Here is a 16,630-nt window from a genome sequence, read left to right on the forward strand (position 1 = left end):
TTCCTGGCTTAGCCAGATGCTCTGACGTAGATTTATAAGGGGACAGACCTACCAGCAGACACGTGCAGTCCGCCTTGTTTAAAAAAATATGCTTCTTAATATTTATGACATAGAGCTTAACATGGTTTAAAAAATAGCCTTCCTGCCCCACCGCCTCAGGCCCAATAGTGACCGAGCTACGGTCTTGTCACGCGAGCGGCCGGGGTGGTGGCGGCGGCCCCGGCTACCCAGCCCTCTCCAGCAGGCTGGAGAGAGACCACCTCACCCGCCCAGGAGCCCGCCCAGCAGGGGCCGCTGGGAGCCACAGGAGAACAGACTTTGCTATTTACAGACAGCGGGGGGCCAAGCACCGTGCCCACGGAAAAAGGCTTTCCGCTAAACGTACAATCTCCGTGGTTCCTGGAGCACCAGCCCCAAGAACCCCGTTTGCTCAGTAGTTCCCGCATCCATGCCGCTGCCCAGCTGAGTGCCCACCCCAGGAAGGGCCAGAGTGAGGCTACTCCAGCTGGCCACTGCCCACACCGACACAGCACCCACGTGCACGTGCCTGTGCACAGACCCCAGCCACGCGTGCACGCACACCACGGACACAGACACACAGCAGACCAGGTTGGGGCCAGCAGAGAACGGCCTCCAGCGCCGGCTCCCGGCATATCTGTCCCCCTGCTGCTGTGCAAAGCCAGCCGTGGCTTCCTCACAACATGACGCGCCCCCCGCGCCCCAGGGTGACCACTGCCCCTCTGCTCGTGTCCACGGCAGGGGGAGCAGGGGACGTGCGTGACACAGGTCAGTTCCTGCCGCCCACTCCTAATGGGGCCCTTGTGCAGCTCTGGCGTGGCCCTGTGCCCACAGGGCACACAGCGGCCTTGCTGCGTCAGGCCTGGGCCTCAGGGACCCCGCTCCAGGGGCCTAAGAGCACGGCCAGACCTAGCGTCGTTGCTTCTTCAGCAACAGCCATGCCCCCAGGTTTAGTGGTTACCAACACAAAAGCAGATAAGGCAAAGAGGTCAGGAAGGGGCGTGGGGAGTGGGAAGGCCCTTCCAGACTGGCCAAGAGTGCAGCGTGGACATGGTGGGGGTGGGGAAGTCATAACAATATATTAGTTAAATAAAATAACTTAAGTCACTGATCTCACTCCCAAGAGAAGTGCTCGACGTCCAGCGGCCAGGCCGCGGCTCTCCTAGTGGTTTGACTCCACAGCAGAGCTGGTGCAGATCGTGGGCGGGCACAGGGCGGGGGTGGGGGTGGGGGGTGCTGGCCCTTGAGACAGGGCCCCTGCCACTCCTCAGAGGAAGCCCAGAGGCAGGACGGTGGGACCTGCGTCCCCAAACTGGCCCCGCGGACCGGGACAGCGTGGCGAGCACGGCGTGTCAGGAGGGGGCAGGGGCCAAGCAGACCGCCTCTGCCCTGGGCTCTACGGGCACAGCAGGCCGCAGCCCGGCCTCAGCCCTTGCAGGTGTACACCTCCTCGCGCTGCGTGCACTGCCTGCACTCCACGTAGCAGCACCAGCGCACCTGGCACTGGCAGGGCCGCGTCACCACCCGGCTCTGCGTGTTGTACCCACGTCCGCAGCAGATGCTCTCGCAGTTCTTCTCGCGGTGGCACCGACGGCCGGCCGTGCCCGGGGAGAAGCGGCCGGCCAGGCAGAAGCTGGGTGAGTCGTCCAGGTGCACGAGCTCCGGCGTGCGGGGCAGGGGGTCGCCGCCGCCCGGGCCCGCCGGCCGGCCCCGGGGCGGGGGGAGGGCCCCCGCCTCCCCGGTGGCCTCGTTGGTGGTGCTGCCCACCTTGAGTGCCGTCTCGTACTTGTGCTTCAGCCGCTTGCCCACCTCATGGAAGGGTGCCAGCTGCCGCCAGCAGGTCCGCACGGTGCAGGAGCCCGACACGCCGTGGCACTTGCACGTGGTCTCCACCCCTGCCTTGATGACCTGGCAGGGAGAAGGCAGGCGGCGTGAGGGTCGTGCGGGGGACGGCACCCGCCCAGCCCCGCGTCTCACTGCAAAGGGGAGGGTGCCTCGCGGCCCACGGGCAGCGCTGACCGCCAGAATCCAGACCAAGAGGCCCCGAGAGGGAGGGAGTTCAGAGTGGCCAGCGGCACCCATGCTTGCTGGGCACGAATGCTGTGCGTCCCAGGCCCGGAAAGGGCCCTCCAGCCAGGGTTTGGCTGGCTCACCATCCCCCACCTGACACTCCTGTCCCCCACCCCGAGGTCCCTAGACCTATGTGAAAGAAAAAAAAAATGCCAGGGCAGGGAAGGCCCCTCCTGAGTGGGCAGCAAGCCAGGCCCAGCTGCGGGACGGCCCCAAGACAGCCAGAGCGGGGATTAAGATACATCGCTGCCCGGAGGCCAGGCAACAGCACAGCCCCACGTACCGGGGTTCTGCTGCTGAGAGTCAGACAAATTTAATTAAAACGCTGCTTACCTAGGCCCAGGGAGCTCACGGGGTCCTTTCCTATTCTGGCTCTTCATTAACAGTTTACAAAAGGGGGGTGCGAGGGGGAGGAGCCCCCACCTTGGTCACCCACCCCAGAGGGCGGAAGGAGGAACAACAGCTCTGGCCAAAGAAGGGGAAACTGCCTCTTTAAGTTCAAGACTCAGAGCAGAAGTGACTTGAGCTGACTAGTACACACACACACACACACACACACACACACACACACACACACACACACACACACACCCGCCCCTGCCTGCCCTCGGCAGGGCAGACACGCCCTGCTCCAGACCCCAGCCCACCCGCAGGCCGCTGGGAGCACCCAGTGTGGGGGCCGCGAGGTGGGGCGGCCGGCCCACAGGAGGGACGGGGCTGGCCCTGCCCACCCCAGGAGAGCCCCGGCCCTCCCCGTTCCCTCATCTCCGCTCACTCACGTGGCCTCCCAGACAGGGCGGCCGCTCCACCAGCCCCGCGCCCAGGCCCGGCGGGGGCGGCCAGCTCTGCCCCCTCCCGCACCGGCCCCCGCTGCCCCGCTTGCCTTCACACCCACGAGGTTGTTGTGGAAATCCACCCGGGCACGCAGGTCCTTGCTCGAGCGCCGGCCCAGGAACTCCTTGACGAACTTGCTGCTGTACTTGAGGTTGTCCCCGCAGCCGCCCCACTGCCAGGCCTCCCGGTTCTCCAGGTCGGGCGCCTCGTCACACGTGCAGCGCTCCATGCGGCCGGCGCTGCAGGCCTTGGCCAGCGCGTGCGTCAGGCCGGCCGAGGAGATGGCGTAGAGAAAGGCCGTCTCCTTGAAGCCTAGGGGGCAGGGTCAGTGGCAGGGGCGCCCCAGCAGGAGGGGGTCACGGGAAGGTCTGCTCTGTGTTCCGCTGTGGGGGAGGGGTGGCCGGCCCCAGGGACACATACACGTGGTCAGCAAGTGCCCGTGACAAGCACAGCGCCGCCACAGAGACCCCAAGCGTGCCGGCCCCACCAGTGCCCTGCCCTGCCCACCCTGGGCCTCGGGGCCCCGTAGCAAAGGAGGCAGCGGAGGGAGACCTGGAGACCGCCAGCCGGCACTGCCAGGCAGGGCAGACGGGTGGGGGGTGTACGGCCGGGAGGGACCCTGGGCCCGCCAGCAGCCCCACCGCCCAGCGCCCTGCCCGGCCCGCGGAGGCCCACCTCGCTTGAGCAGGTTGGCCCGGTAGCGGCCCTCCAGGCTGCAGTTCCAGCGCTCGAAGCGGAACTGGTACTGGCACTCGAGTGCGCTCATGCTCACAGCCTCCACCAGCGTCTCCGCCACGCCGGGGTCCCGCCGGCACATGCGCCGCTGCTTCCGCTCCAGCTTCAGCCGGTCGCACGCCTTGTAGTGGGCCTGCGCGGCCGCCGCGGGCTCTGGGCTCAGTGGGAGGACGGTCAGGGGCTCACTGCCGGTCAGCCTGGACAGAGAGAGCTGGAGTGAGCGCGGCAGGTGGGCTGGTAGGGGCCACGCAGGGGCAGGAGAGGCCCGGGAGCTGGGCAGAGGCTGGGGATGGTGGGCACTGCTGGGCACTGCTGATGGACACTGGCAGTGCCCTGCACTCGTGCGGTGGTACCCAAGGGTCTCGCCGACTTCCTCCACATCAGCCTCCCTGCCCCATGGCCTCCCTAAGGGAGGAAAAGGGCCCCCGTCCCAGGGGACAGCCTGGCTTGGGGCTCGAGTGGACGACCTGGCCTAGGATCACAAGGGGTCAGTCAGACCTGAGGCTTGCAAGGGGTCAGCCTAACCCGGGTGTCACTAGGGGACAGTCCGACCTGGGGCTCACAGGCCAACCCCATACCTTGCCCACCGCCTCCAGGCCTGTTCCAGGACTCCTCCTGCTGGCCACGATCCCATGGCCCTCTGGAAAGGTTCTGACGCTTGTGCACTTGGTCCATCGGCTACCCCAGGTCCCATGTGCTCAGGAAAGGGTGTCAGGAAGCCCTGCAAGCTAGTGACCTGGGCTGTCCACCCACCAACACACTCCCGGGATAGAGAAGCTGCTCCACGCTCGGGCCCAGGGGCCGCGGCGTCCCACACAGGCTGCAAAGCTGTGCCCCAGGTGTGTTTCTGCCTGGCCACACTCTCAGCCCATTCAGCACCCTACGGGGCACCATTCGGAACTGCCCTCCTGTGTCCACCCCACAGCACGCAGGAACCAGGACAGAGTCTCCTCGGGCCCCCAACCGCCTGTTCGCCTGCTGCTCATCCGAGAAGTGCAGTCAGAGGCTAATGGTGGAGGCAGCTCTCTGCAGGTGGCAGGGGAGGCGCCCAGAGTTCCACCCTCTTCACCCAGTGCTGACCCTGCAGGTGCCGAACCCTCTGGAAGCAGCCATAGGCCGAAGCACAGGGGGCACCTGGCTCCACTCCGCCTGGGCAAGGCCTCTGAGGGGCAGAAGGGCTTGCGTGCCTCTCCCTGCCCGGGCTCCCAGCCAGGCCAGGGTGCTGAGGCCCGGAAGCCGAGAAGGGAGCCAGGCTGCTGCAGAGGCTCCCTGGGCTTCCGGGCTGCCTGCCGGGCCTGCTGGACACAGGGGTGCAGGGGTGGCAAGGGCCCTGCTCTGGCCTCCGGGAGCTCGGTAATGCTCTGACATTAGCAGAAGCGGCCGGAGGAGAAGCCCTCATGGAGAGGCAAACGAAGACGCAAGGCCTTTCAGGAGGAAGCACCTGAGGCAGGGTGAGGGGTGTCAGCCTGGCCTTGGGAGCTGCGTCCCTGTCCGCCAGGGCTTACGGCCTCGCGCCTGAGGCACAGGGACACAGCGGGGGCTGGCATGTGACAGCTTCGTGGACTCAAGGCCTTCCACCTGACTCAGACGGCTACACACCCGGGGACAGCTGTCTAGCTGGGCAGAGAGCACGGCGGGGACAAGGGCCAGGCACGGGAGGCCAGAGGAGCCGTGTCCCCACACAAAGGCAGCTCAGACGCAGAAGGAGAGCTTGTCCCGCAGGCAGGAATGTCAGCAGCTGTGACCAGAAGGAAACACTGCGCGCCCCCTCCCCAGTCCCCAGGTCATGTGCCCACGTGCAGCCCCAGGGCCCAGGGCCCAGGGCAGTGCAGAAGGCGAACTCTACGTGCCTCCCCAGGGTCTTCTGCTCTCCTGCCCCTGCCCCGGGGTCACCACGGGCATCTGGGGGCTGCATGAAAGGACAACCAGCCACAGCCTGGTGTTGGGCAGCAGGCAGCCGGCCTGTGGCTGAGGTCCTGTGCCCAGACACTGGTGGGTGAACTTCCAGGGTGGACAGGTGGGCAGATACTGCAACCTGGGTGGGGGTGGAGATGAGGGTGGCCACCCCCACCCCCAGCAGGGTGTCTACTCTCAGGGTGGAGGGGGACAGAACCTTGGGGAGGTGCCAGGGAGAGGGTACACAGACGTGTGGGACAGGGTGGGTGTCAGCAGGGCCCCAGGACAGAATCACAGCCTGAGGAGGAGGCATAAAGGGCCAGAAGGAGTGACGGGACAACGGGGAGGGCATCTGCCTTGCATGCAGCTGACCTGGGTTCAATCCCTGGCAGCCCATATGGTCCCTGAGGCAGTGAACCCTGAGTTCAGAGCCAAGAGTAAGCCCTGAGCACCGGGACTGGAGCGATAGCACAGTGTTTGCCTTGCATGTGACTGACCTGGGTTCGAGTCCCAGCATCCCAAATGGTCCCCCAAGCATTGCCAGGCCAGAAGTAATTCCTGAGTGCAGAGCCAGGAGTGACCCCTGTACATCGCCAGGTATGACCCAAAAAGGAAAAAAAAGAAGCCCTGAGCACCGCCAGGTATAGCCCCCAAAACATTTTTTAATAAAATTAATATAAAGAAGAGCCAAGGAGAGAAGTCCCCAAAGCAATAAGACGCAGGAAGGCTTTCCCCAGTGTGACTCCCAGCCTTGAACATCAACACTTACTACAGAACGGGCCTCTCTGCAACAAGTCAAAACACAGTCAGTGACAGATGACAGAAAACGAGCCTGAGGGCTTCTGCGTGCACATGTGTTTGCGTGTGAGTGCCGATGGGAGTCGGATCTACAGCGCTGATGGCCTGTGACAGACTGTCAGGAAAGGAAACTGGCTCTCAGAACACCTAAGATGCTCGGCCCCCCTCAGACGCAGCAGGACGGCTGCATTTCACTCATCAGACACACACAGAGAACCCACAGTCCACTGTGAAGGCCCCAGAATAGGGGGAGTCCAGGGCTGACTGTGAAAGTCAACCCACCAGTTTCTCTCTAAAACACAGGCCACTGGGGCTGGAGCAACAGCACAGCGGGTAGGGCGTTGGCCTTGCACGCGGCCAACCCGGGTTTGATTCCCAGCATCCCATATGGTCCCCTGAGCACTGCCAGGGATAATTCCTGAGTGCAGAGCCAGGAGGAACCCCTGTGCAGTGCCGGGTGTGACCCAAAAAGCCAATAAATAAATAAATAAAAATAAAACACAGGCCACAGGCACAACTGCTTCAAGACACGGAATCACGCTGCCGCACAGTGCACAAGCGTCCACACCTGCACCTGGTGCTCAGCCCACTGTGAGGCTGCGCCTGCAGGGAAACCAACTCCTCCCTGGTGGCCAGTGTCTGCCTGGCCCACGGGCACGTTAGTGGGCAAAACCCTGTGTTCAATGTTCAGCAGCAGGTGGTATGGGCGCGGCTGGTCCTTCAGCCTCTGGTCCTGCCAGCCTGGGGCAGCAAACTGCCCATGGCCCTCTTCCAGGGAGCTGGGCCTTCTAGACTAGCTTGGCACAGTGTAACACAGTCTGCGCCCCCCGCAACACACCCACACACATACCACCCAGCTGCCCACCCCATGCCAGCACACCTGCTACTAGGCTCAACGCAGCTGCCAACCCCCCACCAGCGGGCGTCTGGCCTGGGACAGGCAGGTGGAGCAGACACATGGGCTTCCAGGCTGCCTGCTTCCTGCAGCCCATGACTGAGGCGTGTGTCACGGGACTCACAAGTTCAGGTACTTCCCTTTGATAATGACGTCAGGAAGATGAACGGGCCAGAGAGATAGGACGAGGGAAAAGGTGCTTGGCTTGCATGTGACGGGACCAAGTTGGAGCCCCAGCACTGCCCAGGGTCCCTGGTGCCCTGCCAGGAGTGATTCCTGAGCAAAAGCCAGGAGAAAGCTCGGAGCACTGCCAGGTGTGGCCCAAAACAAGCTGCAGGGAAGCAGGCTATGCGGGACAGACCTCCGTCTTCCTGCCCTCCCTCTTCTCGGGGTCTTACAACGGAGGACTGACTGAGCTGCCCTCTCCATCCTCCCAACTGGCTTTAGAGGCCCAGTCCTCACATCCAGCCCAAGTCACCTCCTGAGGGGCTCTGCTACGTGGCCCTGCTCTGCTGTGCTCCTTTCTGAGTGCTCCCTGCTGTGTCCCCCTGCGCTGCTGTCCTGTGCTGGGCCTTAGACGAGAAGGTGCCCCGGCACTCTGGGCAGTCACGACTGCCCTCCAGGGCTCCACAGCAGAGAGCATCATGGCACCACTGAGGGCGGGAGCCACGCCCCCCACCCCAACTCATGTCCCTCCTACTGACCCAGAAACCTCGTCCCTGCACGTGAACTGGAGGCAGACACCAGGACAGGGGCCACCAAGCTAGCGCTTCAGGGGGGCCCATCCTCCTCCCTCCCTGGGACAGTGGCAGCTCTTCAAGCGAGAGGCACCACAAACAGCCACTTTGGGATTTCCCTTAACCGAAAGAAACCCCATGCCCTCTGGGCACTGACCCCTCTTCCTGTGCCCAGCCCCTCGATCTGGCCCCTCACCAGGCATCATGCTGGACCTTCGTCCCCCATCCTCCCCTTGCTCTCTGGCTGAATGACACCTCACCGTGTGGATGGGCCACACCCTCGGACTCTTCAGCTGATGGAATGGGAACTGTCCACCTCTTGCTGCTGTGCTGCTGGCCCCTCACGCTGCTCTGTGTGGACAACATCTGTCACTTCCAGGGAGGAGCTGCCGGGGGTGCGGAGGGGTGCACCCACTGTGCGCAGAGCCGCTGGCTCATCTGCATGGGCTGACCTTCACCCCAGCACCCACCTCTCTGCTTCCAGCGCACCCGGCCGCAGACCCAGCCAGTCCTGGCCCTTGCTGTGGGGGTTTCTGTCCACGTGAAGCGGCCTCCATACCCCTGGCCTGGCCGAATTACAGTGAGGGTCCTGGAGTAGGTGCTCCGTGTCCTCCGCTGTTCTTTCCTTTGCATCTGGATGGACACATTTGCATGCCTTCCAGTTTCTCCTTTCTTGTAAAATACGCTTAGAAGGCTGACATGTCACCACCTCAGACTTTTCAAAACCGCATCACTGGTCACCTGCAGAGCCTGAGTCGCAATCCCTTTTTTCCCTCTTCTCTCGCTTCCTTCAGTCCTCTGAGAGGTCATGTTCTCTCTCTGACCTCTTCCTCCTCTTCTGTGTCCCCCGTGTGAGCCCGGGCCACAGCTACCGTCTCAGCATCAGCTTGGGGCACTACCCACTGCAACGCGGGGCCCTGCTCTCTTCCTCTTTAGCCCTGCCCCTGCCGCCTGCCACACACTTCATTATTTTCCTCCTGTCTCCTCTTGGATTCGCTTAAAAAAATTTCATCGCCCTGGGGGCTGGAGCAATAGCACAGCGGGTAGGGCGTTTGCCTTGCACGCCACTGACCCAGGTTCGATCCCCAGCATCCCAGATGGTCCCCTGAGCACCACCAGGGGTAATTCCTGAGTGCAGAACCAGGAGTAACCCCCCCCCAAAAATAATTCATCCCCGCCTAACTTTGGGGTTTTTTGTGCTCATGATTTCCTCGAGCACCTCAGTGACATGAGTCACATGCCTCCAGTGTCAGCGGACACTGTCCTTCCAGTGACAGATGCTGGCACATACCTCTGGACTCCCCAGAACACACACACACGACCTCTGCATCTCCTGGGCTCTGAGGAGATGGCACTGGGCCCCCACCGCCAGACCTCGGGCCCAAGCCGTAGGCCTATGGCTCCAACACACATGTCTATTCCCTCCTCCTGGGAAGCCCTGGGCTTCCTGAGGCCCCGATGGCCCAGCCGTGTCTTCAGACTGCTGCCCTCTTCCTGGGCCTCTCCGCACCCCCCGACGGGGCTCCTGGCCTTCCCTCTGCTTCCGTCTCTCGGTTACACTCTGGGTAATTTCTTCTGATCTACCCTCCAGTTTGCTAATTCTCTTCAGCTGTTTCTAATCTGCTTTCAAATCATTACTTAGAAATTTTCCCGTCCTAGTTGGTTTTTCCAAACTTGCTGGGTCAGTTTTTGCGGTTTCTCTTCCTTGCAGACATCCCAAGCTTATCGCGGCAGCACCAAGAGGGCTGAGTCTGGCTGCTGCTGCCGGGTGTGCGGGGCCCCGGCAGGTTCCGTGCCCTCGGCAGTCAAACCAGCTGTCCCGCCCGAGAAACCCTTCGCAAGAACAATCGGAAGCAACGGCTTATGGAGCACAAGCCGCATCTCTGGGGCCTCAGGAGGCAAACGTGTCTGAAAAGGGCCTTTGCAGAGCTGTCAAAGTCAGGCGGTCCAGGGCCGGACCCCTGACCGTAAAGAGCCCAGTCCTGAGCAGCCCTGCACAAGGGAAAAGAAGCCCAGGTGGACACACCCAGGGGTGCCTGCCCATCCCCCAGGCAGGCCCCCAATTCCTGGCCAGTCACAGGAAAAGCACGAGGACAGGTGTGGCCAGGCCAGGAAACTGTCCTCACAGTCTGGCCCTGTGAGCCAGGCCCCCCGCTGCCCCCCGCAAGTCCTTCCCTCCTTTGTGCGGAGTGTTGATGCTTCCAACAGCCCTTCCAGCCCATGGTTCTGGCCACCCCAGGGGACACTCTGCCCACAAATCTGCTCTCAGGCCTGGGAGCCGGGACCCTGTGCTGGGCGGGAGACGCGGCCAGAGCTGCAGAAGCCACAGGGCCCTGCCAAGGAAACCTCAGCCCCACCAGACGGCATTTCATTTCTGTGTGAATCCAACTCAAAACAAATTCCAGGGCTGAGAAACTGGCTCTGAGATTAACCCTGCGTACACCCCACGGCTGGCGGGAGGTGAGGGAGAGAGGGAGTGTGTCTCTGCACGCTGTCCCGTCCCCTCCAAGGGCTGCGAGGGCACCAGGCCCCGACCTCACTACTTGGCAGGGCAGCCAGTGTTCCCGGACGCATGTGCCAGTCGGCGCCCGGCTCCTTCACTGAAGACGGGCTGCAGAAGCTGCCCGGCCCGGCTGGTCAGCCTAGGGTCAGCCGCCAGCACCGGCCTGGGCTGCACAGGCAAAGTGCAGGAGGAGGACCTCCACACGGCTCCCACACCAGTGCCCTCCAGCCAAACAGACGCGGCGTCTCCTGGAGCCAGCAGACCCTGGGCGCTCCCAGCCTGCCAGCAGGGTCCACAACCCCAGTCATGAGTGCTCTGGGCCTGGCCTGAGCTTCTCGGCAGCCACAGACCAGGAACAAGCAGGAAGGTCCCCTTATCTTTAGTCGGGGGCCACAGTCAGCCGTCTGAGCTCGGGGCTCTCTCCTGGCAGGGATCGGGACCCCGCGTGGTGCCAAGGACCAAACTGGGGTCAGCTGTTTGGGCAGGGTAGGTCAGGCGCCCTACCCCCGCCCATTGTCCTCAGTCTCCAGCCCGAGGTTTCCCCTGTTTAAAGGATGTGGGGAGGGCCAGAGAGCTACTACAGCAGGGAGGACATTTGCTTTGCAACTGGCAGACCCGGGTTCAGTCCCTGGCATCCCACCTGGTCTCCCAAGCACCGCCAGGACCAACCCCTGAGCATCGCTGGGTCTGACCCTAAATGCAAAATTAAAAAAAAAAAAGCAGACCAAAAGCAGGTAGGTGACAGCCCCGGCCCCCTCTCGCCAGCTCCAGCGTCCCTTCCACCTTGTGGAGTGGCCCCTTTCCTGGACACTGGCAGGGCTCAGGAGAGCAGCTCGAGGCCACCCTGGGGCGGTGGGGGGCAGTGCTGAGGCTCCCTGGCCGAGGGTTGGGATGAGGCCTCGGCCCGGATGCGGCTCTGACGTGCTCTGGTCTGGGCGCCCGGCAGCCAGTGCTCGTGGCCAGACCTCCAGGCCACTTCCCCTGGCGCAGCTCCCTCGGGTCTGCAAAGAAAAACAAACGCGGCTGGAGGCCTGCCTCTTTCCATCCCCTCGTCCACGGCCGGCTCCGGAGCAGGGCCTCCAGCGGGGCGGCTGGGTTTCCTCCTGCGGCCAGAGGCGGCAGGCCAGGGGAACCGCGGGGAGGGCAAGGCAGGCGGGCCGGGTGCGGGTCACAGAGCTGGGCGGTCCATGTGCCACCCAGGTCGGAGCCGCTGACACAGACTGACCTCTGACGGGACCCGGCACAGCCACCTGCTGTCCACCGCCCCTGCCACAGGGACCGGTCCTAGCCCTGCTGCCTGGCTCCCAGCAAGGGCCCCAGCAAGGGCCCCAGACATCCCATTCCAAGCTTGTGCCATCACCTGCCCCCACCAGAAGTGCAGGGTGAGACCAGGGTAGGGCAGAAGCCGCCCCTGGGGCTAGAGGGGACCCAGAGGCCACGGGGAATCTGTCCCCGAGCCGGGCGCAGAGCAGCCCCCTGAGCAACAGGTAACGGCCCCTCTTCTGGGCTTCTCTGCCTCCCTCCACCCCTCAACCTAACACCGGGCCCTGCCGCCCTCCTCTCTCCCCCGTGTCTCTTCCGAGACGTCCCTCAGCTGCTGGCCATGGTGGGCACAGCAGGGCACTCCACCCTAGGACAATGCACAAAGGCAAGGGCACCCCCTCCGCGGATTAGGGCCGAGTGGGCCCTGCTGACAGGTGTTGTCTTTCTCCGGCCGGCCGCCAAGCTGGCTCTTATCAGCTCATCGCTCGGTGCAGGCGCAGGGGCCGGGTGCACATTCCTTCCCAGGAGAAAGTGACCCACACACTTCTGCTATTGTCCGAGACATGGCCAGGCCCCCTGGGTGGGCACAGACGGCGCCCTCAGGCCACCCTGGGAGCCCAATAGGGTCCCACCGGTGCCCACAGCAACGGCGGCAAGGACGGCAGCGAGATCAGGCAGCTGTCCCCTGTCCAGACAGCTGGCTGCGGCCAGGCATCTGTGCACACAGCTGAGGGGAACCAGGTGGGGCCTCATCTTCACCTCAGTGGCACCAGCCGGGAGAGCCAGGGGCGCCCGCCTCTCTGCGCCGTCTGCAGGGGCTGGGGGCTTCTACCACCCCCCGACAAAAGGCCCTGAAGAGGGAGGGATGGAAAGCGCGAGAGGTGGTCAGTGCCATGACCCCCGCGCCCCGTTCCCTGGCTCCCCACAGGATCACGCGCCTCATCCGTGGGCCTCTACAGCCCACTTCTTGCCCTCCCAATCACCTCTCAGCCACTGGCGAGGGCACGCTGGCCCCGGGCTGCTCTGGACACTGGCTGATCTTGCCTCTCTCAGGCTGTCCCCAGTGACCTGACCCTAGAGACTGTCCCACCACCCAGACCCCACACCACAGAGCCTCGGGAGAGCTCCCCGCCCCTGGCACTGATGAGAGACTGTCCTATCTCCTGCCAGCTCTCTGCAGGGTCCACCTGAGGCTCTGGCCCTCCCGTCCACCCTTCTCACACATGCCTGCCTGGGTCATCGGGCCTGGCTGCTGGCAAGGGAGACAAAGCTCACCCTCACCTCTCGGCCCTGGAGAAGTCAGACCCCTCACACAGACACAAGGGACACCAACCCTTCCTGTGACCACAGACCCTCGGGGAGGCTCCCAGGCGGGACCCTGAGCGGCCAGCCAGGCTCCAGCAGAGTGCACACCACCGGCACCCAGGCAAGAGCAAAACGTGCTGTGCAGGCAGGGCATGGTCCCACTGCAGCAGGGGCCGGGCGGGGGGGCACACCAGCTCGCCGGCCACAGAGCAAGGCTCGCACGGTGCGAGAACAGAGCTGGCAGGGCAACCATGTGATGCGACACCCACCAGGAATGGGGCAGAAGAACTGCTCGGGCACTTCTTCCGAGAGGACAAACAGATGTCTAAGGAGCCTGTGAAAAGGTGCTTGAAAGTGGGAGTCACGAGGAACACAGTGACAGCCCCAGCGCACACTTCCTCACGGCAAACTATGCACAGCAGAATAAGATTTCAGAGAGGAGTGACAGGAAACGGCAAGTTTAATGAGGAAGTGATAAACTGGTGGAAATGATTCAGCCATTCGGAAAAGGGCTCAACAAGGACCACTTTGAACGCTCAGAGAATCTTGAACACCAGAAAAATCAAAAACACTCATGCACACAGACTGGGTGGGGAAGATGACTCAAAGGGCTCTGCAGGCGGAGGCCTGGGTTTGGTGACCCCCACACAGTCCCCTGAGCACTATGGTGGGAGTCCCTCATGAGCACTGGCCAGGGAGTCACCAGCACCACAGGCTGTGGCCCAGATCTCCCCTCCCCCGAGGCCTGATGCAAGTGCTCACAGCAGCAGCACCATCCACAGCAGAGTGTGCACAGCAGATGAAGCGGGGTCTTGAAACCCGCCACGGCAGGGAAAATGAGACCCAAGGCGCTTGTGCGCGTCCACAGGGGTCCACACAGACACAGAATGTGGACCGGTGGCTGCCAGGGGTGAGGAGAAGGGCCGAGACAGGCCCTCTGGTGAGGAGAATGTTTTGGAACTAGATGGCAATTCCTGGCCTGGTCTGTAGCCCTTCAAAGGGAACGTTTCCAGGATCAAGTATTCGTCTCAATAGCAAAAGGCATCTGGCTCTTAATATCCTGTCGGCCCCCAGTTTCCCGGGTTCCAATGCCCAGCCCGCCTCCCGTCCAGTTTCAGGCATCCTCACACGGGGAGGCTCTGGCCTGGCTGAGCCAAGGCTGGTGATGCTTCCTCCAGGCAGCCCTCTAGATCCTCTGTGACGGCCGTGTTCTTGCACAGAGGCCTGACCTCTCACGCCAACAGGCAGAAGAGGGGCTACTGGGGCAGGGCCCAGTGGCGTCAGGCTCACCACACTCCTCTGGAAGTGGCGGGACTCTAGTCTCTGCCCCCAGAGCGCCTGCCCAGCACAGATCCTGCCCTCCCTGACCGCTCCATCCTCTCATCTGATGAGGCCGGGCGCCAACCACCCAGGCTGCACGTGCCTGTCTCTGGGGGTCCCAGGGCGCCTGGAGCAGCCCCTTCCTGCAGGAAGCCGGGTCCACACTTCCTCCACGAGTCTCAGGCCAAGGTCTGGGCACTGGAGCAGCCAGCCAGCCGGCCTGGTGCCTGGGCGACCGGACGGAAGCGCCACCTGCCGACCGCTCGCTCGGGCCAGGAGTGCGGGCAGAGCCCCTGCCCCGCGCCGGACTTGGCCCCTGAGGGTCCTGCCTAGCACGGAGGCCGGGCGGGCGCGCGGAGGGCAGCAGAAGCGGCCGCGGCGGCGGGTTGGGCTGGGGCCTCCGGGAGGGGCGGAGAGGGATCCGCAGCCCACGTGACCCTCCCCCGGGCCAGCCTCTCCGGGTTTCTGGGCTGTAACCGGAGCCGCGTTCCTGCCGGGAGCCCGGGCCAGGCAGCGCCCTCGGAGGGGGAAGGGACGGGGCCTGGAGCCCAGAGCCCGGCTCGGCCTCTGCATTCCGGAGGGAGCGCGGCGCGGGGTCCGCGAGAGGCCCGGGCTTGCCCCCCCCCCGCCGGGCGCCGAGGGCGGGAAGGGCCCCGGCCCCGCGGGCCTGTCATTCTGCCAGGGAGGCCGGGCCTGCACCGACCAGGCGGCGGCCGCGAAGGGTCACTCGCGGGGCGGACGGGGCTGGCGGAGGAGCCGTCGGCGCCCGCTGCTCCCGACGGTCCGGGGCGCTGGGCCACCCTGCCGGCCGGGGCTCCGCAGACCCGTGGCCCACCCTGCAGCCGGGTCCCCTCTGCCCGCAGAGGGGCAGCAGGCGCAGGGTGTGTCCGGCCGGCCGGCGGCCGGCGCAGGGCTGACAAGGCTGGCGTGACTCACCGAGGACCTGTGGCCAGACGGCCGCCCCCTGACCCTCCCTCCTGCCCGCCGGGGAGGCCAAGGGCTGCACAGATGGCGGGCACGGGTGTGCCAGCCCCGGGCCTGGGCTCGGGCCGACCGGGCGGGAGGGGCTGCGGGTGGGCGCGCTCGAGACACGCGGCTGACCCTGGAAGAAGACCCGGGAGAAAGGGCAGCAGGAGAAAGAAAAACACAAAGGGAAAGTTTCCCGTGAAAACACTTTATTTTCTTTGAGAACAGGATACACCTGCAGCCCCCTCGCCCGCCGGCCTCCGCGCCCGGCGTGCCCATTCCTGGGCCGACGGGGCCCTCTGCCGGCCGGGCCGCCGCGCTCCCACGCCCCGGCCACGGCGCACCAACAGGTGACGCGGGGCGCGGCGTGGCGGCGGCGGCGCGGCGGGGCGCGGCGGGGCGCGCGGGGCGGCGGGGCGGCGCGGGGCGGGCGGGCGCGACCCCCGGCGCGGGGCGCGCGCGGACGCGCTCCCGGGCCGGGCCCGACGAGCGCCCGCGGCGCCGCGCAAGAAAAATAAATTGCTCCGGCGTGGAGCTACTTTCCTCCCCCTCGGGGGCTCCGCGCAAGGAACATCTGGATTTCGTACGTGTTTTTTGTTGTCGTTAAATCAGCTGCTCGAGCGGGGAGGAGGGCGAGGCGGCGGAGCGCGGGTGGGCGGGGGTCCCGGAGGACGACGGCGCGCCCCGCCGCCGCGCCGCACGCCCCGGGTCAGCGCGGAGCAGGGCCGCCCGCCCGGCGCGACCCCCGCCCCGCCGGCCCCCGCCCCGCCGGCGCCCGCCGCCCGCCCGCCCCGCGGCCCCGCCGACCCCCGCCCGGCCCCCGCGCGCCGCGGACGACACCTACCCGAAGTAGGCGGCCGAGGGGCGCAGCGCGGCGAGCAGCAGCGTCAGCGCGAAGGCCGCGGCCAGCCAGCGCGCCAGCAGGGGCCCATCCAGCATCTTGCCGCCCGCGGCGGCTGACCATCGCGCGCCCGGCTCCGCGCAGGGCCCGCCGCCGCGGCCGCCGCCCTCTTATAGCGCCCGGAGCGCCGCGCCGGGGGCGGGGCCCGCCGCCGCCGCCACGCCCCCGGGGCGGGCCCGCGCCGGCGCCGGGGGCGGGCCGAGCCCGGGCCCGCCCTCCCGGCCACGCCCCTCGAGCCGGCCCGCCCCGCGCGCGTCGCCACGCCCCCGAGCCGGCACGCCCCGCCCGCGCGCACCGCCCCGCCTGGCCACGCCCCTGGTCGGCCCGCCCCGCCTGGCCACGCCCCTGGCCGGCCCGCCCCGCCCCGCCCCTCGCCCGTGGCCCCGCCC

At 65.4% G+C, this 16,630-nt stretch overlaps 1 protein-coding gene across 1 annotated transcript; it reads right to left on the reverse strand.

The window, feature by feature from the left end:
- Nucleotides 1-1,437: 1,437 nt before the first annotated feature.
- On the reverse strand, nucleotides 1,438-16,384 carry WNT9A (Wnt family member 9A). Its single transcript, XM_056112368.1, has 4 exons — nucleotides 16,185-16,384; nucleotides 3,598-3,854; nucleotides 2,984-3,234; nucleotides 1,438-1,926 (listed from the first exon to the last, which is right to left on the reverse strand). Exons 1-4 carry the CDS (start codon nucleotides 16,277-16,279, stop codon nucleotides 1,444-1,446), a joined length of 1,086 nt encoding a protein of 361 aa, XP_055968343.1. The 5' UTR covers nucleotides 16,280-16,384; the 3' UTR covers nucleotides 1,438-1,443.
- Between the last annotated feature and the right edge of the window lie 246 nt (nucleotides 16,385-16,630).

This window comes from Sorex fumeus, unplaced genomic scaffold (assembly GCF_029834395.1).
Source record: "Sorex fumeus unplaced genomic scaffold, SorFum_2.1 ptg000017l, whole genome shotgun sequence".
Taxonomy (NCBI): domain Eukaryota; kingdom Metazoa; phylum Chordata; class Mammalia; order Eulipotyphla; family Soricidae; genus Sorex; species Sorex fumeus.

Bases quoted from the DNA above. Each gene is read 5' to 3' on its own strand.
- WNT9A (XM_056112368.1), bottom strand. From the start codon at position 16,279: ATGCTGGATGGGCCCCTGCTGGCGCGCTGGCTGGCCGCGGCCTTCGCG. The intron at 3,235-3,597 runs GTGGGCCTCCGC...CCTGCCCCCTAG, and splicing joins GGCCAACCTGCTCAAGCGAG to GCTTCAAGGAGACGGCCTTT. The intron at 1,927-2,983 runs GTGGGTGTGAAG...TCTCCCTGCCAG, and splicing joins TGGATTTCCACAACAACCTC to GTCATCAAGGCAGGGGTGGA.